The 25,155-nt window shown below is 44.5% G+C and overlaps 2 protein-coding genes and 1 long non-coding RNA gene across 5 annotated transcripts in view; 1 reads left to right on the top strand and 2 right to left on the bottom strand.

Moving 5' to 3' along the window:
* The window catches only part of LOC118378217 (protein phosphatase 1L-like), a 52,467-nt gene extending 38,880 nt beyond the window's left edge, over window positions 1-13,587 (bottom strand). The window contains exon 1 of one of the 2 annotated variants that reach the window (XM_035765288.2): window positions 13,449-13,587. In XM_035765288.2, the coding sequence (XP_035621181.1) occupies window positions 13,449-13,538 (90 nt within the window). In that variant the 5' untranslated portion in view covers window positions 13,539-13,587. Of the gene's footprint in view, window positions 1-11,713; window positions 12,601-13,448 lie in introns of those variants that run through there. The other variant, XM_035765220.2, reaches the window with a different exon arrangement.
* LOC118378074 (60S ribosomal export protein NMD3) lies at window positions 12,840-24,747 on the top strand. 2 transcript variants are annotated; one of them, XM_052522575.1, is made up of 17 exons: window positions 12,840-12,930; window positions 13,491-13,545; window positions 14,081-14,153; window positions 14,296-14,430; window positions 14,607-14,703; window positions 14,815-14,895; window positions 15,403-15,531; window positions 15,633-15,723; window positions 16,227-16,305; window positions 18,035-18,131; window positions 18,914-19,031; window positions 20,624-20,769; window positions 21,932-22,044; window positions 22,191-22,263; window positions 23,556-23,662; window positions 23,830-23,900; window positions 24,091-24,747. In XM_052522575.1, the coding sequence occupies exons 3-17, from the start codon at window positions 14,110-14,112 to the stop codon at window positions 24,222-24,224; spliced, it is 1,515 nt and encodes a 504-aa protein (XP_052378535.1). In that variant the 5' UTR covers window positions 12,840-12,930; window positions 13,491-13,545; window positions 14,081-14,109; the 3' UTR covers window positions 24,225-24,747. The 2 variants fall into 2 exon arrangements, with proteins under 2 accessions (XP_052378535.1, XP_052378532.1); XM_052522572.1 differs by lacking the exon at window positions 12,840-12,930 and adding an exon at window positions 12,954-13,124.
* Window positions 19,209-19,809, bottom strand: LOC127931125 (uncharacterized). Its single transcript, XR_008139855.1, has 3 exons — window positions 19,674-19,809; window positions 19,387-19,561; window positions 19,209-19,337 (listed from the first exon to the last, which is right to left on the bottom strand). It is a non-coding gene; the product is annotated as an uncharacterized LOC127931125 (long non-coding RNA).
* Window positions 24,748-25,155: the final 408 nt, after the last annotated feature.

Here is a 25,155-nt window from a genome sequence, read left to right as displayed (position 1 = left end):
TGGGCTTTAACTCAGACCACAGCCAATTTTCCCTAGCCAATAAATCAGGGAAGAGAGCACAGCCAAACACCAACAGCGCAGCGCAGTTTCCTTACACAAAGCCAATCCCCAAGTGACTCCATTTTGGCTCAAATTCATACCATAAGTCTTTTTCAGAAGCCTCCACGCGGTAGCCTGAACAAAGCCTGAGGTAGGCACAGTCCAAATATCACCGAGCAGCACTAACCTACAAATCACGTCAACGTCCACCACCCCGCACCTCTCTGATTCAGAGGGGTTGGATTCAATTACATTTCAGTGGTACAATTGACTAGGTATCGCCATTTCCCCTTTCCAAACAAATGGCCATTTTATTTACTATTACATAAATATTAGTAAATCTACTCATCGCTAGGCTAAGGCCCACCCTTTACTTTCAGACGACAGGCAATTCTATTGATTGTCCAATAGGAACAGTCCTCTTGCTCACGGTTGGTCCAGTTAGGATCTAGGGAAGTGAACACCCAGGGGCAGGTAGTACAGGCCAGGCTGACTGCCATCTGAAGCCCTGTTTCCACAGCAGGTGCCTGGTCAGAAACCAGTTTGGCCTGTTCACAGTTTCCAGTTTTAACCCAGAACTAGAGGAAAGCCTGCTCTTTCTAAGTACAGCAGCAGCCAGGCAGCAGCATTGTGATTATCAGTCTGTCCAGACAGCTGGCCGACGGCCCAGGCAGCGTTGCCAGTAGAGATGAGTCAGGATTCCCAGGCTAGCTTCACTGAGGCGCAGAGACGCACAGCAATTACACCCACCAGCAGAGTTCTGGCATTGCCACCGCACACACGCTCATCTGCACACGCGCTCATCTGCACACGCGCTCATCTGCACACGCGCTCATCTGCACACGCGCTCATCTGCACACGCGCTCATCTGCACACGCGCTCATCTGCACACGCGCTCATCTGCACACACGCTCATCTGCACACGCTCATCTGCACACACGCTCATCTGCACACACACTCATCTGCACACACTCATCTGCACACACTCATCTGCACACACTCATCTGCACACACGCTCATCTGCACACACTCATCTGCACACACTCATCTGCACACACTCATCTGCACACACTCATCTGCACACACTCATCTGCACACACTCATCTGCACACACTCATCTGCACACACTCATCTGCACACACCTGCGGATGTGGAAACGCTATAGCAAATGAGAAGAGAAATAAGAATTCTCGGTGAAGATAATATACAACAACTGGAAATCCATGGCTAAATGTGTGTTTCTGTGATGTCATACCAATATGGGAGTGTGTTGTCAGGAAAAGATAAGGGCAGCTGACAGGCAGCATACGTGTGTCTAGACATGGACCCCTCAGGGTTGTAGGCAGCAGACTCCTCAATATTGCAGAGAAGTGATAAAACAGAGACTGCAGGGAGATAAGGTAACTCTCCAAGGGAAGAGAGAAAAACCTCCTCTCACTACAGGGGTTAGAAAACACTCATCTCAGCATGGAGATGTACCATGAACAAAACACACAAAGCTAAAAGAAAACTAATTAGCAAACAAACATTCATTTCCTCTCCCGTGGAGAGCAGAACACAATATGGATGGGGGTTGTAATATGGCAAGCCTCAGAGATTAACAATGCAGTGCATAACACACACACACACACACACACACACACACACACACACACACACACTTCCCGCAACCACCTTTCTGGGAGTGGTGCGGTGATTCAGATAACATTGACCAAGGCCAGGCAGCCAATCAGTGAAGAGAGCCGAATTGGAGTGGGATAATGCTGATATAAAAAGGTCTGATTTATTGTTCCAGAAGTTGTAAATTGCAACTTCTAAGCAGAGCGAGGCAGATAACGGGTATACAGTGCATTCGGAAAGTATTCAAACCCCTTACATTTTTTCCACGTTGCAGCCTTATTCTAAAATGTATTAGTTCTCAATCTACACGCAATACCCCATAATGAAAAAGCAAAAACAGGTTTTTTGAAATATTTGCAAATGGATTAAAACAAAAACATATTTACATAAGTATTCATACCCTTACTCAGTACTTTGTTGAAGCACCTTTAGCAACAATTACAGCCTCAAGTCTTCTTGGGTATGATGCTACAAGCTTGGCACACCTGTATTTGGGGAGTTTATCCCAGTCTTCTCTGCAGATCCTCTCAAGCTCGGTCAGGTTGGCTGGGGAGCGTTGCTGCACAGCTATTTTCAGGTCTCTCCAGAGATGTTCGTTCAGGTTCAAGTCCGGGCTCTGGCTGGGCCACTCAAGAGAATCTTGTTTCTCATAGTCATTTAGGTGCCTTTTGGCAAACTCCAAGCAGGCTGTCATGTCCCTTTTACTGAGGAGTGGCTTCCGTCTGGCCACTCTACCATAAAAGCCTGATTGATGGAGTGCTGCAGAGATGGTTGCCCTTCTGGAAGGTTCTCCACAGAGGAATTGTGGAGCTCTGTCAGAGTGACCATCCATCGGGTTCTTGGTCACCTCCCTGACCAAGGCCCTTCTCCCCAAATTCCTCAGTTTGAGCGGGCGGCCAGTTCTAGGATGAAGAAAAAAAACACTTTTTCCATTTAAGAATGAGGGAGGTCACGGTGTTCTTAGAAACCTACAATGTTGCAGAATTTTTGCGGTACCCTTCCCCAGTTGTGCCTCGACACGAATCCTGTCGTGGAGCTCTACAGATAATTCCTTGGACCTCATGGCTTGGTGTTAGCTCTGACATTCACTGTCAATGGTGGGACCTTATATAGACAGGTGTGTGCCTTATCAAAAATCAATTGAATTTCATGTCCAATCAATTGAATTTACCACAAGTGTTTTCCAATCATGTTGTAGAAACAGTTCAAGGATGATCATTGGAAACAGGGTCCGTAATTTTTTTTTCTTTTTTCGCTTTGTCATTATGGGGTATTGTGTGTACATAGGAGGGGGGATCAAGGGGTACAAATACTTTCCGAATGCACTACATGTTGGGTGTCTGAACAGGACAGTGGGAAGTGAGTACAGTAGGAGACCTCTGTCTGTGTCCTTCACCCTGTTAACTTCCTGTCTCACAACACAGGCAGGCAGGAGGCTCGGCTTGCACTCCCCTGGCATTAGTCTCCCAGACACTCAAGGTGAAGAACAGTTAGATTTCTGGAAGGGAGGGAGGGTTGGAGACATGGAAGGAAGATAGTGTGTGGTATGGAGAAACAAAATGAGAAAGTAGAAGAGCAAAAGTTCAAAACAGACAGGAAGAGGGGGAGAGAATATAAAGACAGACAAAGAGAGAATGCCATGTTCATATTGTCTGACACTAGAGAGAAGAACGCTCGTCAGTCTGCCCCACAGTTGAAATGACTCATGATCAAAGAGAAAAGGGCTGGTGCCTCTTCTTTCACACACACCATTTCTCCCTTACTAACAGACAAATAAAGAAAATTGTCACTGCCACTCCTCACTAATGTTGTTGTTGTGAGTCGGTGTCCCTGGGCTGCTAAGCCTTTGAGGTAGGAATGTTCTCCTGCACACTCAAGCAGAAGATCAAAGACGAGACGAGCACCTGACTGGCTGCATGTTCCACTGACACTCACTCTTTACATCTGCTTTGATGCTGCTAATGCAGCCTTCTGCATGCTACACACAGCACATAAATACACCCTGCAGACATGAGTCTTCTCATCCAGATATAAAAATATAGATACACAGTTCAGTCTCTCTTCCTCCCCACCCGTTCACTTCATCCTCTTCTTATCTTACATAGTCTTCCTGCCGCTCTCACTTCTATCTCTCCCCTCCTGCGGCGGTTGTAAGTCCACAACAAAACAAAAGTTCTAAAGCTGGACTCTCCCCTCCCTTATCCCTTCTACCGCTTATTTGACTATTCTACTCATCCCCTTTCAACTCTCCTCCTGTGGATGGTGTACGCCTGTTAAAAGCAGCTGTAAACTTAGAGCCACTTTCCAATCAATAAAATTTAGTCCTTCATTATCCCCTTCTCCCTCTCATCCTTCACCCTCGCCCCATTCCTCTCCATCCTTCACCCTCCCCTCATTCCTCTCCATCCTTCACCCTCCCCTCATTCCTCCCCATCCTTCACCCCCTCCCCCCCATTCCTCCCCATCCTTCACCCTCCCCTCATTCCTCCCCATCCGTCACCCTCCCCTCATTCCTCCCCACCCTTCACCGCCCCCTCATTCCTCCCCATCCTTCACCGTCCCCTCATTCCTCCCATCCTTCACCGTCCCCTCATTCCTCCCCATCCTTCACCCTCCCCTCATTCCTCCCCATCCTTCACCCTCCCCTCATTCCTCCCCATCCATCCTTCACCCTCCCCTCATTCCTCCCCATCCTTCACCCTCCCCTCATTCCTCCCCATCCTTCACCCTCCCCTCATTCCTCCCCATCCTTCACCCTCCCCTCATTCCTCCCCATCCTTCACCCTCCCCTCATTCTTCCCCATCCTTCACCCTCCCCTCATTCCTCCCCATCCTTCACCCTCCCCTCTCCTCATTCCTCCCCATCCTTCACCCTCCCTCTCCCTCTCCTCCCGTGGATGGTGTAAGCCTGCTAAGAGCAGCTTGAAACCTCGCTGACAGCTCTGCCGCTGGCTAAGCTCATTATACAGGCAACGCACAGCCTCCTATAGCCACCGGCCTTCCCTGTAGGAGAGATGGAGAGAAGAGAGGAAGAGCAAAGCCAACAGTGAGATGGAGAGATAGTCAGAGAGATGAAGACAGACCAGTGGAGGCTGGAAAGGAATAAATGGAACAGAAACAAACATGTGGCTTCCTTATGTTTGATACCTTTTCAATGAAAAAGGAAAAGGTTATAAACATATTTCCAATCTCTGAACTGGGATTAGTGTAGTTCTAAGCCGCCCTGCAGTCTCCTCTCCTCCCTTCAGTTATTGATTTAGAGAGACAGTCACAAGTCAGGAGGAAGACGGCAGAATTTCCCTGCAGCTTCAGCGGTTACCATTAGCCACAGTCACCATACTCCGCCCCTTACTTCACTAATCAATTTAGCAGCTCAGCCCTGAGCCACCAGCCCATCACTCATAAGCCATCACCCTCAGCTCTACAATCCACCTAGCTCTCCGGTCTCCACATAGAAAATATCCAGGGAAATTCCAAGAAAAAAAGGACATTCGGTTGTAATATAAGGAGCTCCTCTCTGGCAGACGATCATGTAAGGTGACCTACAGAGAGTAAAATAATCAGTCAGTCAAGCTGAACAAAAATGCTTGCTTGCCTATGGAAGACTCAGTTGGCATGGATTCAGAAGCATGTCTGAGGATCCAAGTCAATTTAGCTAAGCCATAACTTCATCATGGTTATTCTCTAAACTTCCAGCCTGGTCTAACAGAGGCAGTTTTTAGCTCAGGCCTCAGTGCACTGGGGGGGTCACATACACCACAAATTGTCACACACACACACACACACACAAACCATCTAAACACATTTAGAAGAATACAAAATAAGAGAATGAAAAATCTCAGAGAGACGTAATCAGAAGTACATAGCAGAGTTCCAACAGGTCTACCAGTATGGGGCGCAGGCACCTTTAACCCTAAAATGAATACAACTGCTCCTCCCACTAGGAGTTCACACACTCATGACAGATAAGAACATTGAGTATTCATATCCTTGAGAAGCCCAGTCTCTGCACTAAAGAGAGTAGAGTTCAGGTCCATGTTGTAGTAGATAGAAACCATCTGCTCACATCAGCCACTCATATGTGCTGCATTCCTCCTGTCTGACCAGCCAACACACATGCCCTGCAGACAGTCTTGTGTTATAGATTACCCCTCCTACACACCCATACATGCACCATAGTGAGGAGAGTGAACCACACACACCATAGCGTACAGAGTAAACTATACACACACATACACACTACGTACAGAGTAAACTATACACACACATACACACTACAGAGTGAACTACACACACTGCCCCCAAAAAGAATGCACCTGCCCAATCCATCCCAACCCACTGGTCAGCAGCTCACCCAAAGAGGAGTCCGGTAGAAGTGACAGCTGGGACAGACGCATGCACCAGTGAGCATCACACAAACCTACCTGTATATCCATCACAAACACACTGTGTCAACATTCCTCTGCCTGCTCTCCCCACTGCCAAGACAGCACCAATCAAAAATAGAAACATCCATTCCCACTGCCTCACACCTTCTTAAGCATGTAAAAGGCAGCTGACGCCAGTCCAGTCAGCAGGAGCCTCAAGTCACCATGGCCATTTAGCCCTGTTCATTCATAACCGATACACAGTGAGAAAGAACAGGTTAAACAGAGCACCTCCCCAAACCCCACAGGGAGAGGACAAATAGGTGTCCTGCCCACCATCCACAGAGGCATAAAGCAGAGAGACCTGGCAGCACAGAACATACCCCTGCCCTCTATAGAACCACATCAGAGGCCATGGAGAGGAGTGTGTGTGTGTGAGCGTGTGTGAGAGATGTAGAATATGAGGGGTCTCCTCTCCACATCTCCGTCCAAAATCAGAAACAAGGCCAACCTGTCCCTCCTCAGCCCATCCACAAGCCTCATACACAACATTACAGGGAGCAGACAATAGTCAGCATTACAGATTTTTAGATAGGGGGCTTTTAGCAGAAGACGCACCTAGCTGGCAGAGGGAGTGTTGAATTATTTTACCACCGGGAGGGACACCATGCTGGGACCTTTTTGGGGGCTCCACATACAGCACACACACAAGAAAAAGGTAGGTGAACCCTTCGGAATTACCTGGATTTCTGCATAATACAGTCATAGATGAAGATCAGATCTTCATCTAAGTCACAACAATAGACAAACACAGTCTGCTTAATCTAATAACACAAACAATATGTTTTCATGTCTTTATTGAACACACCGTGTAAACATTCACAGTGTAGGTTGGGGAAAGTATGTGAACCCCTAGGCTAATGACTTCTCCAAAAGCTAATTGGAGTCAGGAGTCAGCTAACATGGGAGTCCAATCAATGAGACTAGATTGGAGATGTTGTTTAGAGCTGCCCTATAAATAAAAAAAACTCACAAAATGTGAGTTTGCTATTCACAAGAAGCATTGCCAAGAGATCTCAGAAGACCTTCGATTAAGAATTGTTGACTTGAACTGATAGTCCTTCTGCAGCCTACCTGCATGCCCCACCTGTGTTGCTCTATACTACTGCAATTTATTTTGCTGTAAATAATTGTTTATTTTACATTTCAGAAAATAAAGCAATGTTAATTCAGTTCTTAATTTGTTAAATAACTGGTAAGAATACCGTTAAAAGTACCAGATTGATAAGCAGTATCGGTAAGGATAGCAATACCGTTACAATCTTAATGATACCCATCCCTATTCACCCATCCCTATTCACACCAGACATCCCAAGAATATTGATGAACTGAAACAGTTTTGTAAAGAGGAAAGGTCCAAAATTCCTCCTGACTGTTGTGCAGGTCTGATCCGCAAATACAGAAAATGTTGAGGTTATTGCTGCCAAAGGAGGGTCAACCAGTTTTTAAAGCCAAGGGTTCACATACTTTTCCCACCCTGCACTGTGAATGTTTACACTGTGTGTTCAATGAAAATGTATAATTGTTTGTGTGTTATTAGTTTAAGCAGACTGTGTCTACAGTTGTTACTTAGATTAAGATAAGATCACATTTTATGACCAATTTATGCAGAAATCCAGGTAATTCCAATGGGTTCACATACTTGTTCTTGACACTGTTCTTGCTTAATAGAAAAGAATGTTGGTGGGAAAAACAAATGTTACACTCAATGAGTGTTCAATACTGTACGAAACAATTGCCCATGGAAGAAATACTTAAAATGGCAAATGGGGGAATTGTGACATTTGGGTTCCGTATTTACAGTGTTCCACTTGTCAGGTTCCGCTTCTCAAACAGTCCGTGACAGTCTTCTGGGGCCAGTTGCAACATCTTGGTCTTAACTCTACGCCCAATCTAGATTGAAGACTACTTTTTTATGCCCAACTGGTGCAGAATGAGTAAAAGGTCAGAACTGTAGAAAAGCTCCCAGTCCATCTCTACAGGGTGTTTTTCCAACAAAACACCACCTTTCCTGCTCACTGCTCTTTCCATAACATCAACGCAGGCTGAAAGAAATGTTGAGCATCTGCTTTTGCTAAAAGCAATAAAAAAAAAAAATGTCCAGGAATCTGCCTCCAGAATGAAGGGTGGTTTTGAGCAGAAAAAACAAGAGTGGTGCAGAGTATTTTTAGTCAGCCAGAGTGAAGGGTGTATTCGTTTTGTATATTATTCTCATCAATTCTATTATGGCTCCTGGAGGTATACATTTCATTTTGATTTCCGGGGTCTGAGGCTTGCGGGGGACAATCGGCAGGAAATGACATAGTCTAGAGCAGGTGTGTGAAGCCCAGATTGGCGTGTTATCGTGAAATGCCACTGCCGTCGCTGCTGGGCGTTCACATCATTTAACGTCCCCTGGAAATCCATTACTTTAGATTTGCACGAGGGAACACACCACACACACAGAGTAATCCTCTAGAATGCTGACACTACAATTAGTCATGCTGCTTCTTTCATCTCCAGTGTGAGTGGGCTCAAGAGAGATCCAGGAGGCTGAATATCTAAACTACACACACACACAGAGCCTGACACAAATACACCACTGCAGACAACTGTCCACAATCACAAATAGACACACTCCTGGAGACCAGCCAACTGAGCCCAGCAGCCCTCCATAACAGGTGAAGAGGGTTTATTCCCATGGGGAGGGAACCATGAGCCTGATGCAGAGACACACACTGGAGCTATTCTGCACCAGGGCCACAGTATAGAGATGAAGTGAGAGAAAGTGGCAGTAGTGAGATGGGAATTAAAGGAATTCAATTGAAATCTCAATCAAATAGTGCTCCAGTAATCAGACTGCAGTTACTGAGCTGCAATCACACTGACAACCTGAGATGAAAGAGAGGAGAAAAGGAAAGAGAGTGAGAGGGAGGAGAATGAAAGCAGGTCAACTATAAAATTGAAGGGTTCAGCAAACTGCAAGGAAAGGGCTTCCCTCTGTAAGAGTCTCTCACGCATGCCCGACTCACACATCGTCTCAGACACTCACATTCTCTTACACACATACTCTGTCCCTCCCCAGGATTAAAATGCAAACGGTGCCCTTTCCACTAACAGAGGCCTTTATTGTTAGTGCGAAAGGAAGGTGAACTCCGGTGAGGGCCAAGGTAAGAAAGGGAACGAGTACATTTTTTTTAAAGACCCACTTAAAAAAAGGTCAGCCTTGTGTTCTTTCCTCTCATCCCTCAACACAATACTTCTCTCCATCTTCTCCTGTTCAGAAACTGCTTTACGCACACGCATCCACACCACTCTCCTCTAAACTGAACTTGAAGACGGCAGAGTTGGGGGAGTGAGGGAGAGGAAATATCAGCACAAAAGGAAAAAGATGACTTCATTTTCAGAACTGCCTTTCTCCATTGAGCCATTCAGAGAAAAGGAAAGATAACATATTAGGAAAGTAAGGAGTTCTAAATGTCTCCACTTGGTATTCTATTGGGGACATACAGTAATTGTGTAGAGCAAGGAGTAGTAGGACTATTCATCACAGGCTCTTCAGCCAGACCCCCAGGTTAAAATCTAAAAGACCATCGCCCATGTAGAGAGCATCTCTCCCTACAGAATATCAACAAGGGATGAATGTTAGTCAGGTTATTTTTACAGAACAAACAGCCTGGAATGGATAGATTACTTAAACATCATTAATTGCTATCTCCAGACACATCCACATGCATGCATACCAAATAACCAGCAATTAAGGAAAGACATGTTCATTCTTTGCAAGGTATCCTTGCAAGGTATTGCATGTTGTGTGTGTGTGTGTCTAGCTTACTATTCTTCTCCGAGAAGCGATGTATCTTTCTGTGGGTAAATCGGTTCGTTCCAGGCCAGTGTCAGAGCTAGGACAAGGTGTTCTGGCTGGTAACTCTGGCTACCAACCTGCTCACCCACCTCTCCCAATCCTACCTCAGCCTTCAACCCCTCTCCTGCCACTAGGGCTTGGCAAATCATGTCAACTTCGTTTTGAATAGGAGATAGAGAGATAGAGAGAGAGAGATAGAGAGATAGAGAGAGAGGCTATCTGGCCCAAAAGATCAACAAATCATTGACCTGTTTAGAGAGGTAGAGGGAACTAACCAATAGGCTGAACCGAGTCCTCCTCCAGGCCTGGTCTACACTGCAGCTCTCTGCTGACGCACCGCCCCCGGCCAGGAATACATAAACAATAACATACTGTATCCGCAGAACCATTTGAAAAGCTGGTGTCTGGCAACAGTTTCACACACTTCAAAAGAGAGTGAAGGAATAAAAACAGACAAAATTGTCACCAAAGGCCAAAGCGAAGGGGGGCAAAAAAATCCCCTCGCCTACATGAGCAAATCTGAAGTGAACACCCTCTTTCTCTGCTCTCCCTCACAGAGCAGAGGATGGCTTTTATAGCCTGGTTTACCATCCTCCATAGGGAATCTAGGGAAGGACAAATGAAGGCCCAAACTCAAACATGCTGCAGGGACAACCAGACAAATGGCCAGTTTTGATCAAAGGGAAGCAGTGAGCTGATGCACTAGAGCCCACATTTGAATCTACCCTGAAAATAACAGTTATCCTCCACCTCCATCGCTGTCTTTTTTTAGAATGTTATCTTTCAGCCTGGGTCAGGCCAGAATAGTCAACTTCTATATTAAACAGACTAGAGAAAGCCTGAGCAGTAGAGCTCCTTAGAAAAACACTGGCAGCCCATAGACTGGGTCTGGGAGAGAGGCGGTGTGAGGGGGAGAGAGGGGCACCTTGTCAGAAAGAATTTGCCAGTGAGTTTCTTCACGTAGCTCCATGGCATCAGTCAATACTGGGCTGTCAGGCCCGCGTGGCCACAGCTGCAGCCCACAGAGACAAGGTTGCTGTTGAGGCAGGCCTGGCCATCATGATCAATCAGTGTTGTTACCCTGCCAACGATGGAGATAAACCCCACCCCCCAACAAAACAAAAACCCACACATTTTCACTTCTGGTCAGGTAGAGAAGTAACAAGACCAGTATACCACTTTCTATCTTTTGCATGGAGTATGACCATTACATTGACTGACTATCTCACTCTAACACACACACACACACACTTTGCCCCTCTATAGGGACATCTGGCTGATGAGAGTAGGAAGTGTATTTCTGTGAGACAAGCTGCTCGATCTGTGCCACTCAATGCTTGTCATGGAGTCAAAGACCTACAGCTGCCAGGGAATTGTCTGTGACCAGAACATGGAGAGGGTGACAGGTGCATGGGCATCAGATGACAAGTTATGGTCATGCACAGGACACCAGTGATTTACTGTATTCAGACCAGAATATGACCCATATCTGAAAGCACCTCTCACTGGGGTTGGAAATTATCAGCTCTCTTGTACAATCCGTTTAGACTTTACCTGCAGCATACTACACAATCTTGTTATGTCTATAAGTATTTTAAACGTGTAAGACCATGAATGATGGTCTCTTATGTTTGGCACAACTTCACAAAGTAAAGTGCTAAAGTGCCTTCTGCATGTCCCTGTGGAGAGGGAATAATTTGATGCATAGCACGTGCATGTGCTGACCAAACCAAAACAAGAATAGCCTCTCAACAAATGAAATATATTAGCCCATTTGTCTTACCTCTCCCCCATGGCCATCAAATATCCCAAATATAGAAGGGTGACTCTTGTTCACGATGTCAGTGACGACCTCGAAGCGGTCTTCCATGTGATCTCTCCGGCCTTGGATGGAGTACACGGCCACATTGTTGCTCTTGAACTCCCAGGTTTTGGAGAACTCTGCGTCCAGAACGTCGAGACCCCCGAATTTGTCATTCTGCATAATCTCCGCCACTTTCCCCTTGACCATTTTGACAGCATCCCGGCTTGACTTAACGATGGTTTTCACCTCGTCAGTGTGGAAGAAGTAACTCCACAGAGCCAGGCTTATGCATAGGAGGAACAAGGTCTCTGGTCTGAGCAGAAAATAACGCATGATCCGACCCAAAAGAGACAACAGTGTCATCGTATCCTCTATCATTTATACAAACAAGAAATCACTGCAGGTTGTTATTGTTTACCCGCAACTTTCAGTCCATTATTATCGACGCTAGAATAAATAATCAGCGAAACCAAATTCAAACGTAGTCTACAGCAAATCTGGTGTGAAAAGCTGAATTAATTCAAACCAACACTAATAGCTCAATGTAGCAATGCGGCTTGATGTATTGGAGAATCCGTAACGTTAGACACTGCGGGGTGTAAGACTGCCTTGGCTGGCTCACTCTAGCATAAAGCCCAATGAACCAGCGATTGTCCCTTGTCCATATGAGGCAGTGAATCACAACCGTTGCAAGGAGGAGAATGGTAGCTATATTAAACCTCAGTAGGAGAGACCCCACTTTGAAGTACCTCGTTTAACGCTGACTTGAAAGCAAACTGCATGCTCCCTCAACCTTTGGCAGCGAGGTTGTGATTGAGTTGTAAATAGTGCACATAGTGAAGCCGAGGAAGTGTTCCTTTTCAGGACCGAACCAATTGGAGCACGTGAGGTGTGCACCATTCAACCTTGTTTAGGATAACATACATCATATTTCTGGAGGGGCAAACTAAATGTCATTTGCAACTTTATACTGGCTGAATAGACCATTTATAGATTTTGGGTAAATTAGTTTTTGACCTACGTAATTTATTGACGGATGCACGCACCCCCCACAGCGGATTTTTAAAATCTGAGCCCACCTGTTTATATTTGTTACGGCAAGCCCCGAGGATCAGACCAGGGGTTTGTCTACTAAGGGATAGAGCTGTGGTGAAAATGGACTTTTCGGATTGAAGCATGTTAGGAGAATTTACGCAGTAGGTTATGAGAATGAACCTAACAGGTTTTGGGAGAATTGGGTTAAGGTCAAGAAAAGAGTTAGCGTAAGCTAAAATGCACCAACAAAAATCGACTTTGACGTCAATTGGACAAAAACTGTATCCCATCTAGACATGACCCCAGTTCGGTTATAAAACAGATAAGGCAAAGGTTTAGAAACTCTATGGATAAGGTACTTTGTAAAATTCTACTGTGTTTGTTGTTGTTTTTAATACTGGCGATGAAGAAAGATAGAGGAGGAAGGTATAGATAATGATAATGCCTTTGGTTCGATAAATCGATCTTCTTTGGGTAAATTAATTGACCTTATTTTTTTAAATACGTATTGCGTTCTTGTCCAATGTATATCAAAATTAGTTAATTTGAGTATTACAACATTTGTCAATCATACCGTCCATATACCGGTAGTGTAGTTTATTCTGTCTGTATTTAATTTGAATGGTTTCTGAAGCTACTGCACTCAGGCAAACGAGAGGGGACTGGGTCCTTTTCTCACCAGAAAGTTGTGTGTCGTCATCACCCTGCTCCTCCTTTCCAGATTGTGGTGGTGAAACGTGGAGGTCCGCAACGTGGCTTGGAAAAACATTCTGCAAGTACGTGTTGTTTATCAGTTGTCTCATTAAATGCCACGAAGCCCCCCGAAACCTTTTAACACGGTGCCTCCTATGTAATGACAAAACTGTCACGACCATCGCAAATTAGTCAGAAGGGGAAAGCTGTTCCCTGTTAGCTAGGCTAAGGCTGGCTAGCAAGTAAAGTTACCGGCCATTTAAATCTGCCCTTTTCTATCTAACGGTTACTGTTTGGCGAAGTTAATCCAATTGTATACATAGCTAACGACAACTGGCAGCAAAAGGGGGTTTGTCAGATGAGTTGTGACATTGTGATAAATGGTTAACTACCTGAGCGATATCATAGAATTGTAGCTAAGTGTCGTGTGGGTAAACATATTTACCAGGGAAGTTAGTGCACTAGATAACGTTAGCTGGCTACCATGTATTGACCATAATCAATACACATTACCCATGTGGATGTGTTGTATGCTAATAGCATTACGTTTTTGTATATCACCTAAAAAGTACATATTTATCTGATTCATAACATCAGTCTGATCTGTCATTTATCTAGATCTCACTACAATACCCACACCATTTATAATGGAGTACATGCAAGCTCCTGCTACAAGCAGCCAGGGGAACATGTAAGTAGAATATATGTTCAGCCTCCTAAATGCTACAAATAATTGTCCTTTACCTTCAGTGTGAAGGTGTAGATTCATAACCTTTTCAAATGTATCATCTGGTACACAGTACTAATCAAGGAATGATTTCTCTCCTCCTTAGCCTGTGCTGCACCTGTGGCATCCCCATCCCCCCAAACCCAGCCAACATGTGTGTGTCTTGCCTCCGGACCACAGTGGACATCTCTGAGGGAATCCCCAAGCAAGTCAATCTGCACTTCTGCAAGCAGTGTGAACGGTACTGCCCAGACCACCATCACAAGCGTGTCAAATTTAGGGCCACAGCTAAGAAGTTTACATCCCGGTCTTGTGCTCTTACTGCCCAAGGTTCATTAGTCAGTAAACTGTGGGATCTTACCAAGGCTCCAACATTAGTTCAGATGGATTGATTGTGCCTCTTTCTCTTCCATGCAGGTACTTGCAGCCTCCAGCCTCCTGGGTGCAGTGTGCTCTGGAGTCCAGGGAACTGCTCGCCCTCTGCCTTAAAAAACTGAAGGGCAACATGACCAAAGTGAGTATCCCTGCCCTACTTTACTCTATTTACATTCAAACATACACTTGTTCAAAATTTTCAACAGGGCTGAAGCCATTCACCTCAGAAACTCGTGACCTCTCAATCCAGGTGCGTCTGATCGATGCTGGATTCCTGTGGACGGAACCCCACTCCAAGCGGATCAAGTTGAAGGTGACCATACAGAAAGAGGTGAGAGGAGAAATAAGAGGTGTCAGTGTGTGATATTTAATAGAATAGATTAGGGTGGATTAGGAACCTGATTAGGTGGACGTGTCCCACCACTGACTTCCATGTTGTCATTATTTAATCCAGGTGACAGTAAAGGGGTAAAGGGCTGACTTCAGAGCACAGTGATTGGGTGAAGATTAGCCAGTGGCTGTCATCTTCACTGCATGACCTTTCAGAGGAATCTGAGCTCCTCAGGGCCCAGGCCTTAGTCTGGAGTGTGGGAGGTTTTGTGTGACCAGTGATCTTGTATCTAGATGCCCTTTAGTCACCAGAAATAGCAGCACCAAACCCTGATGAATAAAGTCTGACGCATCAGTGTTTCCCAAATTATGGTAATGATCCGCTGGTGGGTCACAGCTTTCTAGCCCAGTTCTGTATTTTTTTTAAACAAGTGTTTACCTGGTGTGTCGCATTACTCGGTCATATAAGAGAATCGTTGTTGATGGTAGTTTGGCCTGTCCTGTCCAGGTGATGAACGGAGCCATCCTGCAGCAGGTGTTTGTGGTGGAGTTTGTCATCCAGGGCCAGATGTGTGACGACTGCCACCGTGTCGAGGCCAAGGACTTCTGGAACTCTGTGGTGCAAGTCAGACAGAAGGTACCACTGATGATTAGAATTATATTATTCATGTTGCTCACCACAACAATCATTTTTAACATGTTGTGTTGTTAACCTAATATTGGGCTGGTCCTTTTTAGACTTCTCACAAGAAGACCTTCTACTACCTGGAGCAGCTGATTCTCAAGCACAAACTCCATCAGAACGCACTCAACATCAAGGAGATCCATGGTGGGTTTGGGATACAATATACTGCTCTAAAGTGGGGTTTCATCCAGGAAGAGACACCAGACCATTGATATTGATGATTTTCTAAAAGCTTTCCTATCCTGGGCTTTAGAACAACATGGCCATGTGTTTATAATCACTGTGGTAGGATCATAGTACTGAGCATTCCATTTACCATGCCAACAATGCTCAGTCCTATTTTCAGTCACACACACTGTGTAGTGAGAGATATTTCAGAAACAGCACCCAGTGTGGTTGGACCAGATTGTAAGGGAAAAGCTGCCCTTTGAAAGTTCAATATAAATGACCTCCCTCTCTAGCCTGAGTTAAAAGCCTTGAGGTTTCAACATGTGGTGGCCATATTTCTCCCTGCGGTGCCCGTCTGGGCTATATTACTGAGGCTGGCGTGTTGGAATGGTGATGACGGCGGTTATGTGTGGTGTGTGTGCCTGTGATTGATCTATCAATTGAAGACTGATTGGTTTTGAATCTTTCTCCTCTCTCAGAGGGTATTGATTTCTACTATGCCACCAAGCAGCATGCTCAGAAGATGGTGGATTTCCTCCAGTGCACAGTCCCCTGCAGGTAGGAACAGTTCACCAGAGTCCCTCCACTACGTTTAGAGGTTGCCCTGTAGTGACAGAACTGTCTGACCTGGGGTCAGTGTCTAGGGGGTAACATCATCTTACTCTGGATGGCGCCTTCATGGTTATTGTATAATGCCCATGCAATGTTCATTTGGTGTTGAGACATGTTAATGTTGAATTGAACAGTGATGAGCTAGACTGTACTAACCACAGTAATTGCAGTCTGTGTGGCTAGTGCTATGATTATTCAATGTCTATAGACTTATGTTTGGACACACCTACTCATTCCAGGGTTTTTCTTTATTTTTACTATTTTCTATATTGTAGAATAATAGTGAAGACATCAACTATGAAATAACACATGTAGTAGTCAAAAAAGTAATAAACAAATCAAAATATATTTAAGATTCTTCAAAGTAGCCACTCTTTACCTTGATAACAGCTTTGCACACACTTGGCATTCTCTCAACCAGCTTCATGAGGTGTAGTCACCTGGAATGCATTTCAATTAACAGGTGTGCCTTGTTAATTTGTGACATGAATGTCAGTCAATGCGGGAAATGTGAAGAACTTTGACATTTCTTCAAGTGCAGTCGCAAAAACCATCAAGCGCTATGATGAAACTGTCTCATGAGGACTGCCACAGGAAAGGAAGACCCAGACATCTGATGCAGAGGATAAGTTCATTAGTTAACTGCACCTCAGATTGCAAATCAAATAAATGCTTCACAGAGTTCAAGTAACAGACACATCTGAACATCAACTATTCAGAGGAGACTGTGAATCAGGCCTTCATGGTCGAATTGTTGCAAAGAAACCACTGCTAAAGGACACCAATAAGAAGAATAGATTTGCTTGGGCCAAGAGACACGAGCAATGGACATTAGACCGGTGGAAAGCTGTCCTTTGGTCTGGAGTCCAAATTTGAGATTTTTGATCCCAACCGCCCTGTCATTGTGAGATGCGAAGTAGGTGAACAGATGATCTCCGCATGTGTGGTTCCCACAGTGAAGCATTGAGGAGGAGATGGTGTGGTGACAGTGTCAGTTTATTTAGAATTCAAGGCACACTTAACCAGCATGGCTACCACAGCATTCTGCAGTGATACGCCATCCCATCTGGTTTGGGCTTAGTTGGACTATCATTTGTTTTTCAATAGGACAATGACCCAACACACCTCCAGGCTGTGTAAAGGCTATTTTACCAAGAACGAGAGTGAGTGGTGGAGTGCTGCGTCAGAGGACCTGGCCTCCACCCAATTGAGATTGTTTGGGATGAGTTGCACTGACTGCAGAGTGAAGGAAAATCAGCCAACAAGTGCTCAGCATATGTGGGAACTCCTTCAGGACTGTTGGAAAAGCATTCCTCATGAAGCTGGTTGAGAGAATGCAGAGAGTGCCTTGATGACAACATTGCACAAAGGGTGGCTACTTTGAAGAACCTAAAATATATTTTGATTTGTTCAAAACTCTTTTGATTGCAACATGATTCCATGTGTGTTATTTCATAGTTTTGATGTCTTCACTATTATTCTACCATGTAGAAAATAGTAAAAAATAAAGAAAAACGTAGGTGTCCAAATTTTCAACTGGTACTGTATATAATTTTTTTCAATGTTTATTTTTAGCTTTGCATGGAGATGCTTGAGAATGTTGCCTATTTTCTCTCTGACATGATACATTCTTGTAGTGTTCTTTATGGTTTCTTTATCACCCTGTCTTGTTTAGGTCGAAGACCTCCCAGCGCCTCATCTCCCACGACATCCACTCAAACACATTCAACTACAAGAGCACATACTCCATTGAGATCGTTCCTGTTTGCAAGGTATATAGCATTTTCCTCAAAAATATTGAAGGTCAAATGCTCTACATGTATCTGAAGGGGCTGAACATTTGTTGAATAGGTGAACAGAGTGCACCTATACTCAAATGCTCAGGTCCAAACAGGCCAAGGCAGACCTGTACAGATTACCCGTTCTTATCATAACAGACACGGCTTCCATTGGATAGAACTGTAATGTTTTAAAAGATGATTTTGAACCGTCCAATGGAAACTACATTTGAATCAATCTGGGTGTGTAAGTCTTTACGCAAGTCTTTAAGCAAACGTTTTTGTTGAGTGAATGTTTCTTGTCAATGCTCTTCTGTTGGATTCATGTAGTAGATTCATCTACACACGTATGCTTGGCTTCTGACCATACATGTGAAGAGTGATTTTAGTTCATATCCAATTCTATCCATGTGTTTTTCTGCATTTCTATCCAATGACTGAATGACTTAACATTTTCAAGATCAATGAAATGCATTCCTAATCAGCATCTTATTTTCTTTTGCATTGTGAGACAAATTGTAATCACGCTGATGAAACCAAGAGAACATAGCCGACCCCTTGTATAACCAAACTGGCAATTCAGCCTCTGTTATTCAGATTGTTCATGAAGGTGTAGCCTATTCCAGAGTTGAATGTTAATCTCTGCTGTACTACAGTTTACTGTGGGTTTCTCTGGGGAATAATCCGGTGGGAAGGTTGGCATTGGGAAGAGGTTTCAAAGTTCCCTCTGACCTGACCTCAGTCTGACCCCTGGTATGTTTCGTCTCATTGCCCAGGACAACGTGGTGTGTCTGTCGCCGCGTCTGGCTCAGAGCCTGGGGAACATGGGCCAGGTGTGTGTGTGCGCCCGAGTCACCAGCACCATCCACCTCATTGACCCCAACACCCTGCAGAGTGAGTACAGTACACACCATCCACCTCATTGACCCCAACACCCTGCAGAGTGAGTACAGTACACACCATCCACACACCATCCACCTCACTGACCCCAACACCCTGCAACAGTACCCCATCCAGACACCCTGCAGTGAGTACAGTACACACCATCCAGTAGAGTGAGTACACACCATCCAACTCATTGACCCCAACACCCTGCAGAGTGAGTACAGTACACACCATCCAGTACACACCATCCACCTCATTGACCCCAACACCCTGCAGAGTGAGTACAGTACACACCATCCAGTACACACCATCCAACTCATTGACCCCAACACCCTGCAGAGTGAGTACAGTACACACCATCCACCTCATTGACCCCAACACCCTGCAGAGTGAGTACAGTACACACCATCCAGTACACACCATCCACCTCATTGACCCCAACACCCTGCAGAGTGAGTACAGTACACACCATCCAGTACACACCATCCACCTCATTGACCCCAACACCCTGCAGAGTGAGTACAGTACACACCATCCACCTCAATGACCCCAACACCCTGCAGAGTGAGTACAGTACACACCATCCAGTACACACCATCCAACTCATTGACCCCAACACCCTGCAGAGTGAGTACAGTACACACCATCCACCTCATTGACCCCAACACCCTGCAGAGTGAGTACAGTACACACCATCCACCTCATTGACCCCAACACCCTGCAGAGTGAGTACAGTACACACCATCCACCTCATTGACCCCAACACCCTGCAGAGTGAGTACAGTACACACCACCCCCCTCATTGACCCCAACACCCTGCAGAATGAGTACATTACACACCATCCACCTTTACTGTCGGCCCCTAGCTGCCAGGGGACAGAGGCTGTTTCAACACGCGATTTTATGACTACTGAAAAATGTATTTTACAGATATGCTTTGCTTCTTTGATTGATGTATTGCTGATGTGTTGACAAGTCAATGTTTCAAGGCGATTGGACGAGTGTGTGTGCATGAGTTTGTGCTTGTGTGATAAAGCATCAACAGTTTACCATCTGTTCCAAATGTTTAGCATCCGTTTTTGATTAGACTGATGGAATGTGATTATATTCCACTTGATTTAAGTCTTTTGTACCGAACTGAACCCAGTATCGTTTACAGTGTGTCTGTTCACCACATGCTCATCACCCTCCCTTCACTCTCAACAGCTTCCCTCTGTGTCTAATCAGGGCATTCCACACATGACACACACACTCATTTGCTGTCACTACTGCCTGTGTGCTGTGTGTGTTTAAAAAAAAAAAAAAAAATCCCTCTGTGTTTAATTTGAATATTTCGAAAGGCAGGGCACATGTTTTTAATTAGTGTTCAAAGAAAGGATATTTTTGCTCCAGTCTCAACGCCAGCCTCTGGGCAGCACAATGATCCATGCGAGCCAAATCACTCGACTGCAAGAGGGAGTGAAGTTCAAATAAATCCATTTATCTTGTGTGTGCACACAAGCATGTCATCAGTGAGTCTAAGACATTTTGGGGTTTTGAGCAGTGAAAATTGGAACTCTGGACTGTCCATAGAGATAAACATCTAATTCTATTTCTCTCAGTCGCTGAGGTGGACGGGGGCACGTACTGGCGCAACCCCTTCAACAGCCTTGTTAGCCCACGGCAACTGGAGGAGTTCATCGTCATGGATACTGACATCATCAGGAACCAGAAGCTGGGGGCGGGAGCAGGCATAAGGTCCAATAAGGTAGGAGTTCTGAGGGAAATGGGCAGTGATTTAGAATTGGGCTGTCCCGTCGCTACTGCTCGATGGGACAGGAACATCCCTGCCAGCCAAACCCTCCCCTAACCCAGACGACGCTAGGCCAATTGTGTGCCGCCCCATGGGTCTCCCGGTCGCGGCCGGCTGCGACAGAGCCTGGACTCGAACCAGGTTCTCTATTGGCACAGCTAGCACTGCGATGCAGTGCCTTAGACCATTCTGCTACTCAGGAGGCCCACCAATTGTCATACTTTAATAAAAGTATAGATACCTCAATAGAAATTTACTCAAGTGAAAGTCAGCCAGTAAAATACTACTGGAGTAAAAGTCTAAAAGTATTTGGTTTTAAATATCCTTAATTATCAAAAGTATAAATCACTTAAAATCCCTTATATTAAGCAAAGCAGACGGCACCATTTTCTTGTTTTCAAAATGTACGGATAGCCAGGGGCACACTCCAACACATTATTTACAAAAGATGCATTTGTGTTTAGTTATTCTGCCAAATCAGAGGCAGTAGGGATGACCAGGGATGTTCTCTTGATTAGTGTGTGAATTGGACCATATTCCTGTCCTAAGCATTCAAAACAGGTAACAAGTATTTTTGGGTGTCAGGGAAAATGTATAGAGTAAAAAATATAATATTTTCTTTAGGAATGTAGTGAAGTAAATGTTGTCAAATATAAATAGAAAAGTACAGATACCCCAAAAAGTGACTTAGTAATTTAAAGTATTTTTACTCAAGTACTTTATACCACTGTGTGTATTCATGCGTGCAACTTCCCACCTGACTGTGGGGCTTTGGTGTGTTTGTGGCTTTAATGACAGTGTTTTGAAGCAGATTGAATTATGGGGATCATTTCTCTTTTCTTGGAAGAAATGTCAATGGGTAACCATTACATTATTCCTGAAGCAGCACATCAAATTAGAGAGAAACCCTCCACATTACAATGAAGTGTTTCTGCAAAATGAAACAGGAAATGGGTTTGCTACGGTACGATAATGTCCCCTCCCCCATCTAAGGGTGTTGGACAACTAAACACCCTTCATCCGTTTAGTGTAAAGGAATAGAAGTAATGGTGGCGCTAGGGTAAATCTTGTGTGTGTGTGTGTGTGTGTGTGTGTGTTCTGATTTGTGTGTTTCCAGCACACCCTGGCTGAGGTGTGGGTGCAGAAGACCTCAGAGATGGACACGGCTCAGCAGTACCACTGTCGCACCCACCTGGGCCACCTGCTCAACATAGGAGACCTGGTTCAGGGGTAGGTGACTGTCATGGGCTGCTATACAGCTACTAAACTCTTAAATGTTCATCTAACTTCTTGCTGTATAAGAGAATCAAAACAATACCTTACTCTTTTGATTGTGAAGTTAGAGAAAATATGATTTCACTTTTGTTTCACTCTAGCTTTGACTTTGCCAATTCCAACGTTAATGATGAGTTTCTGAACAAGATGAACCCGAGTCATATTCCTGATGTGGTAAGAACCAGTACATACTACTGTGTGGACACACTCATGTATCCTTCAAAACAGGGATCTCCAACAGGTAGATTGTAGCTTGCAGCCCACATATGAGTAGCTGCCAATCAATTCTGAAAGTACATTCAGTTTTCCATCACAAACTGTCATAAACATAAAGCTCCCAGCTACTATTCAATCAGTCACATTGACATTTTCCCAACCCTGGTTAGCCACTATTGGCTTAAAAAGCCAAAAGTAATATAACATCTGCATATTAATTTCCAGCAATGTTGCCCCTGTCTGTGTGTTTTGTACGGGCATTTGTCTCACTCCGTATGTAGCCAGTTAGCGACGCTAATGATTACGTTTTTTTTTTTTCAATTGGTTTGTGTGTTTGAGGTTCAACCCCACATAATGTACATTGTGCACAATTTAATACAGTAGGGTGGACAGACTTCCCCAAAACTTTCTCTATTAAATGTTAACCTCAAAGTAGGCTTACCTGACAGAACTATAAATCATGATTATTTGTTTGAATTGGGTGGCCATTGTTTTTCAAACTCTGCCATGGCATGTGCTTCAGCAGTAGGCCTATCAGCAGAAACATCGCTAGACTGACACATTCCACTCTTGCCTGATGCTCAGTTAAAGGGGAATTACACACTTTTTCCCGACATCATAAATGTTGTTCTGATGTGATTTAAACATGGACATGGACTCAGAACATCAATTTTCGTTGTTTCTGGAAAACATAAAAAAATATCCAAAACCAGGAAAAATACAATTCTGGAAAATATAAAATATAATTTTATGGGGCCTGTCATGCCAAATACTGTTCATCAACCATTATTTGACCAGGTATGTTGACAGAAAACAGATATCTTGTACACCAAGGACCCTGGGACGAGGTAGAGGAGAAGAAAACAATGTGCCTATCGGAAAGCAATAAATTAAATTATAGCTTGCAACGTTTATTTATATATATATAAGTAGCTCGTGCTAGAAAAGGTTGGAGAACCCTGCTCAAACTAGACCTCTTTTACCATGTACTGTACTATCTGTATAAGATCACATTGCCCCCTGGTGGACATTGTGGTATTGGTTTGATTTTGTTTGCTGCATTGAGTTGAAATGTCAATTCTTTAATGGGAAAATTGGCCACCTGACCACATACTGTTCACTTCATTTTGAAATGAGAGTTCAACTGCATACCTGTCAGCACATGACTGCAAAGGACAGAATGCATCATAACAAAACTAAATGAATGCATGTATTGAAGCCATTTGGGTATGTTTGTTGTGGACTTGCAGGTGCTAATCAAGAAGAGCTACAACCGCAGCAAGAGGGTGAAGCGCAGGAACTGGAAGCTGAAAGAGATGGACAAAGATAGAGAGGGCATGGCGCCTGAAGATGAGAGGTAAGGAGGAGAGGAAGAGCTGATGAGAGAGGAGGAATATAGAGGGGTAAGAAGCAGGAAAGGATGAGGAGAGAGAAAGTGAAGGATGGATATGCTCTATATCCAGGTGATGACTTTGTAAGTTGTGAAAGGTGTTGTGATTTATTTGTTCTCTCTTCCTGTTTCAGACAATACCAGGACTTCCTAGAGGACCTGGAGGAGGACGAAGCCCTGAGAAAGAACGTCAACATCTTCCGAGGTGAGTGGGACCGCAGCTTTCTGCTTGTCTTTATAGTTCTTCTTGCAAGAATCTGGATGTTTTCCTCAATTGTCACCCATAGCTTTCTATTGATATCAGCTGATGTACGAAGGGCTATATAAATCAATTTGATTTGATTTATTGATCTATTTTAGCTGTAGCCTCATGATGAAGTTGTTTTATATCGCAGATGCGTCTAAGATCCCAGTGGAGAGTGATACGGATGACGAGGGCGCCCCTCGGATCTCTCTGATGGAGATGCTGGAGGACCTCAGCCTGACAGACGCCACCGGGGGAGAGGGAGCCGACATGCTAACCGAATAGACCAATCACCAGCATGCTTACATCCACATAATGACTGTTCAGACCAATCAGGTTTTTAACAACATCAACATGATGTTTGACTAGACAAATGGGCTCCCGAGTGGAGCAGCGGTCTAAGGCACTGCATCTCAGTGCAGTGTTCGAATCCAGGCTGTATCACAACTGGTCGTGATTTGGAGTCCTATCGGGCGGCGCACAATTGGCCCTGCGTCATCCGGGTTTGGCCGTCATTGTAAATAAGAATTTGTTCTTAACTGACTTGCCGAGTTAAAGGTTCAATAAAAAATCCTACTAATAACATGAGTGATTAGTAGTCCAATAAGAATGGCAATGCCATGCGCTGTCAGCTACCATTACTTACAGTCTCCCCCCAACAGCAGCCACTCAGAATGCAGCAGAAGGGTCACTTCTGAGGATGCTGAGTTATTGAGTGGATCCTGCCCTTTGTGACGTTTCCCTGTCTCCATATTAGAGGCAGTGGTTTGTGGTGATGTACACCAAATAAAATATAACCTGGTTACAATATGACTTTTTCATTCAGAGATGCACAGCATCCACTAAGGAAGTGGGGAAGATGTTACTGAACCATAAGCATGGACCTCACTCTCAATATGGTACCTAACACTTAAAAGCAGAGACTGGCCACATGATGAAATGTAGAATGTACCAGTTGGGAATGCATGGGCACCTTCTATGAGTAGCTAGTTCTATGTGTAGATATCCCAGGGTATACGTGTATGCATTCTGGCTTGGGTATGCTTATGCTTGTAATAGGCTGCAGACTGACATCTAGATTCTCTACCTAACAAAACCAACCCCACTCACATGCAGAGCCATTGCCTTGTGAAATTGGTTCCCCATCATCAAGCTGAAATTAGTTTGCTAAACTTCAGAAATGAATCCATTCAAAAATCATTTGGGACTAGGACTG

Source organism: Oncorhynchus keta, chromosome 1 (assembly GCF_023373465.1).
Source record: "Oncorhynchus keta strain PuntledgeMale-10-30-2019 chromosome 1, Oket_V2, whole genome shotgun sequence".
NCBI lineage: Eukaryota > Metazoa > Chordata > Actinopteri > Salmoniformes > Salmonidae > Oncorhynchus > Oncorhynchus keta.
The sequence above is the reverse complement of the archived record's forward strand: the minus strand, read 5'-3'. Positions and strand labels throughout refer to the sequence as shown.

What these genes read in the sequence shown, in the direction of transcription:
- LOC118378074 (XM_052522572.1), top strand. An exon ending in TGAAGGGCAACATGACCAAA is followed by an intron (nt 14,704 to 14,814) that starts GTGAGTATCCCT and finishes CTCTCAATCCAG; the next exon opens with GTGCGTCTGATCGATGCTGG. An exon ending in TGGTGCAAGTCAGACAGAAG is followed by an intron (nt 15,532 to 15,632) that starts GTACCACTGATG and finishes GGTCCTTTTTAG; the next exon opens with ACTTCTCACAAGAAGACCTT.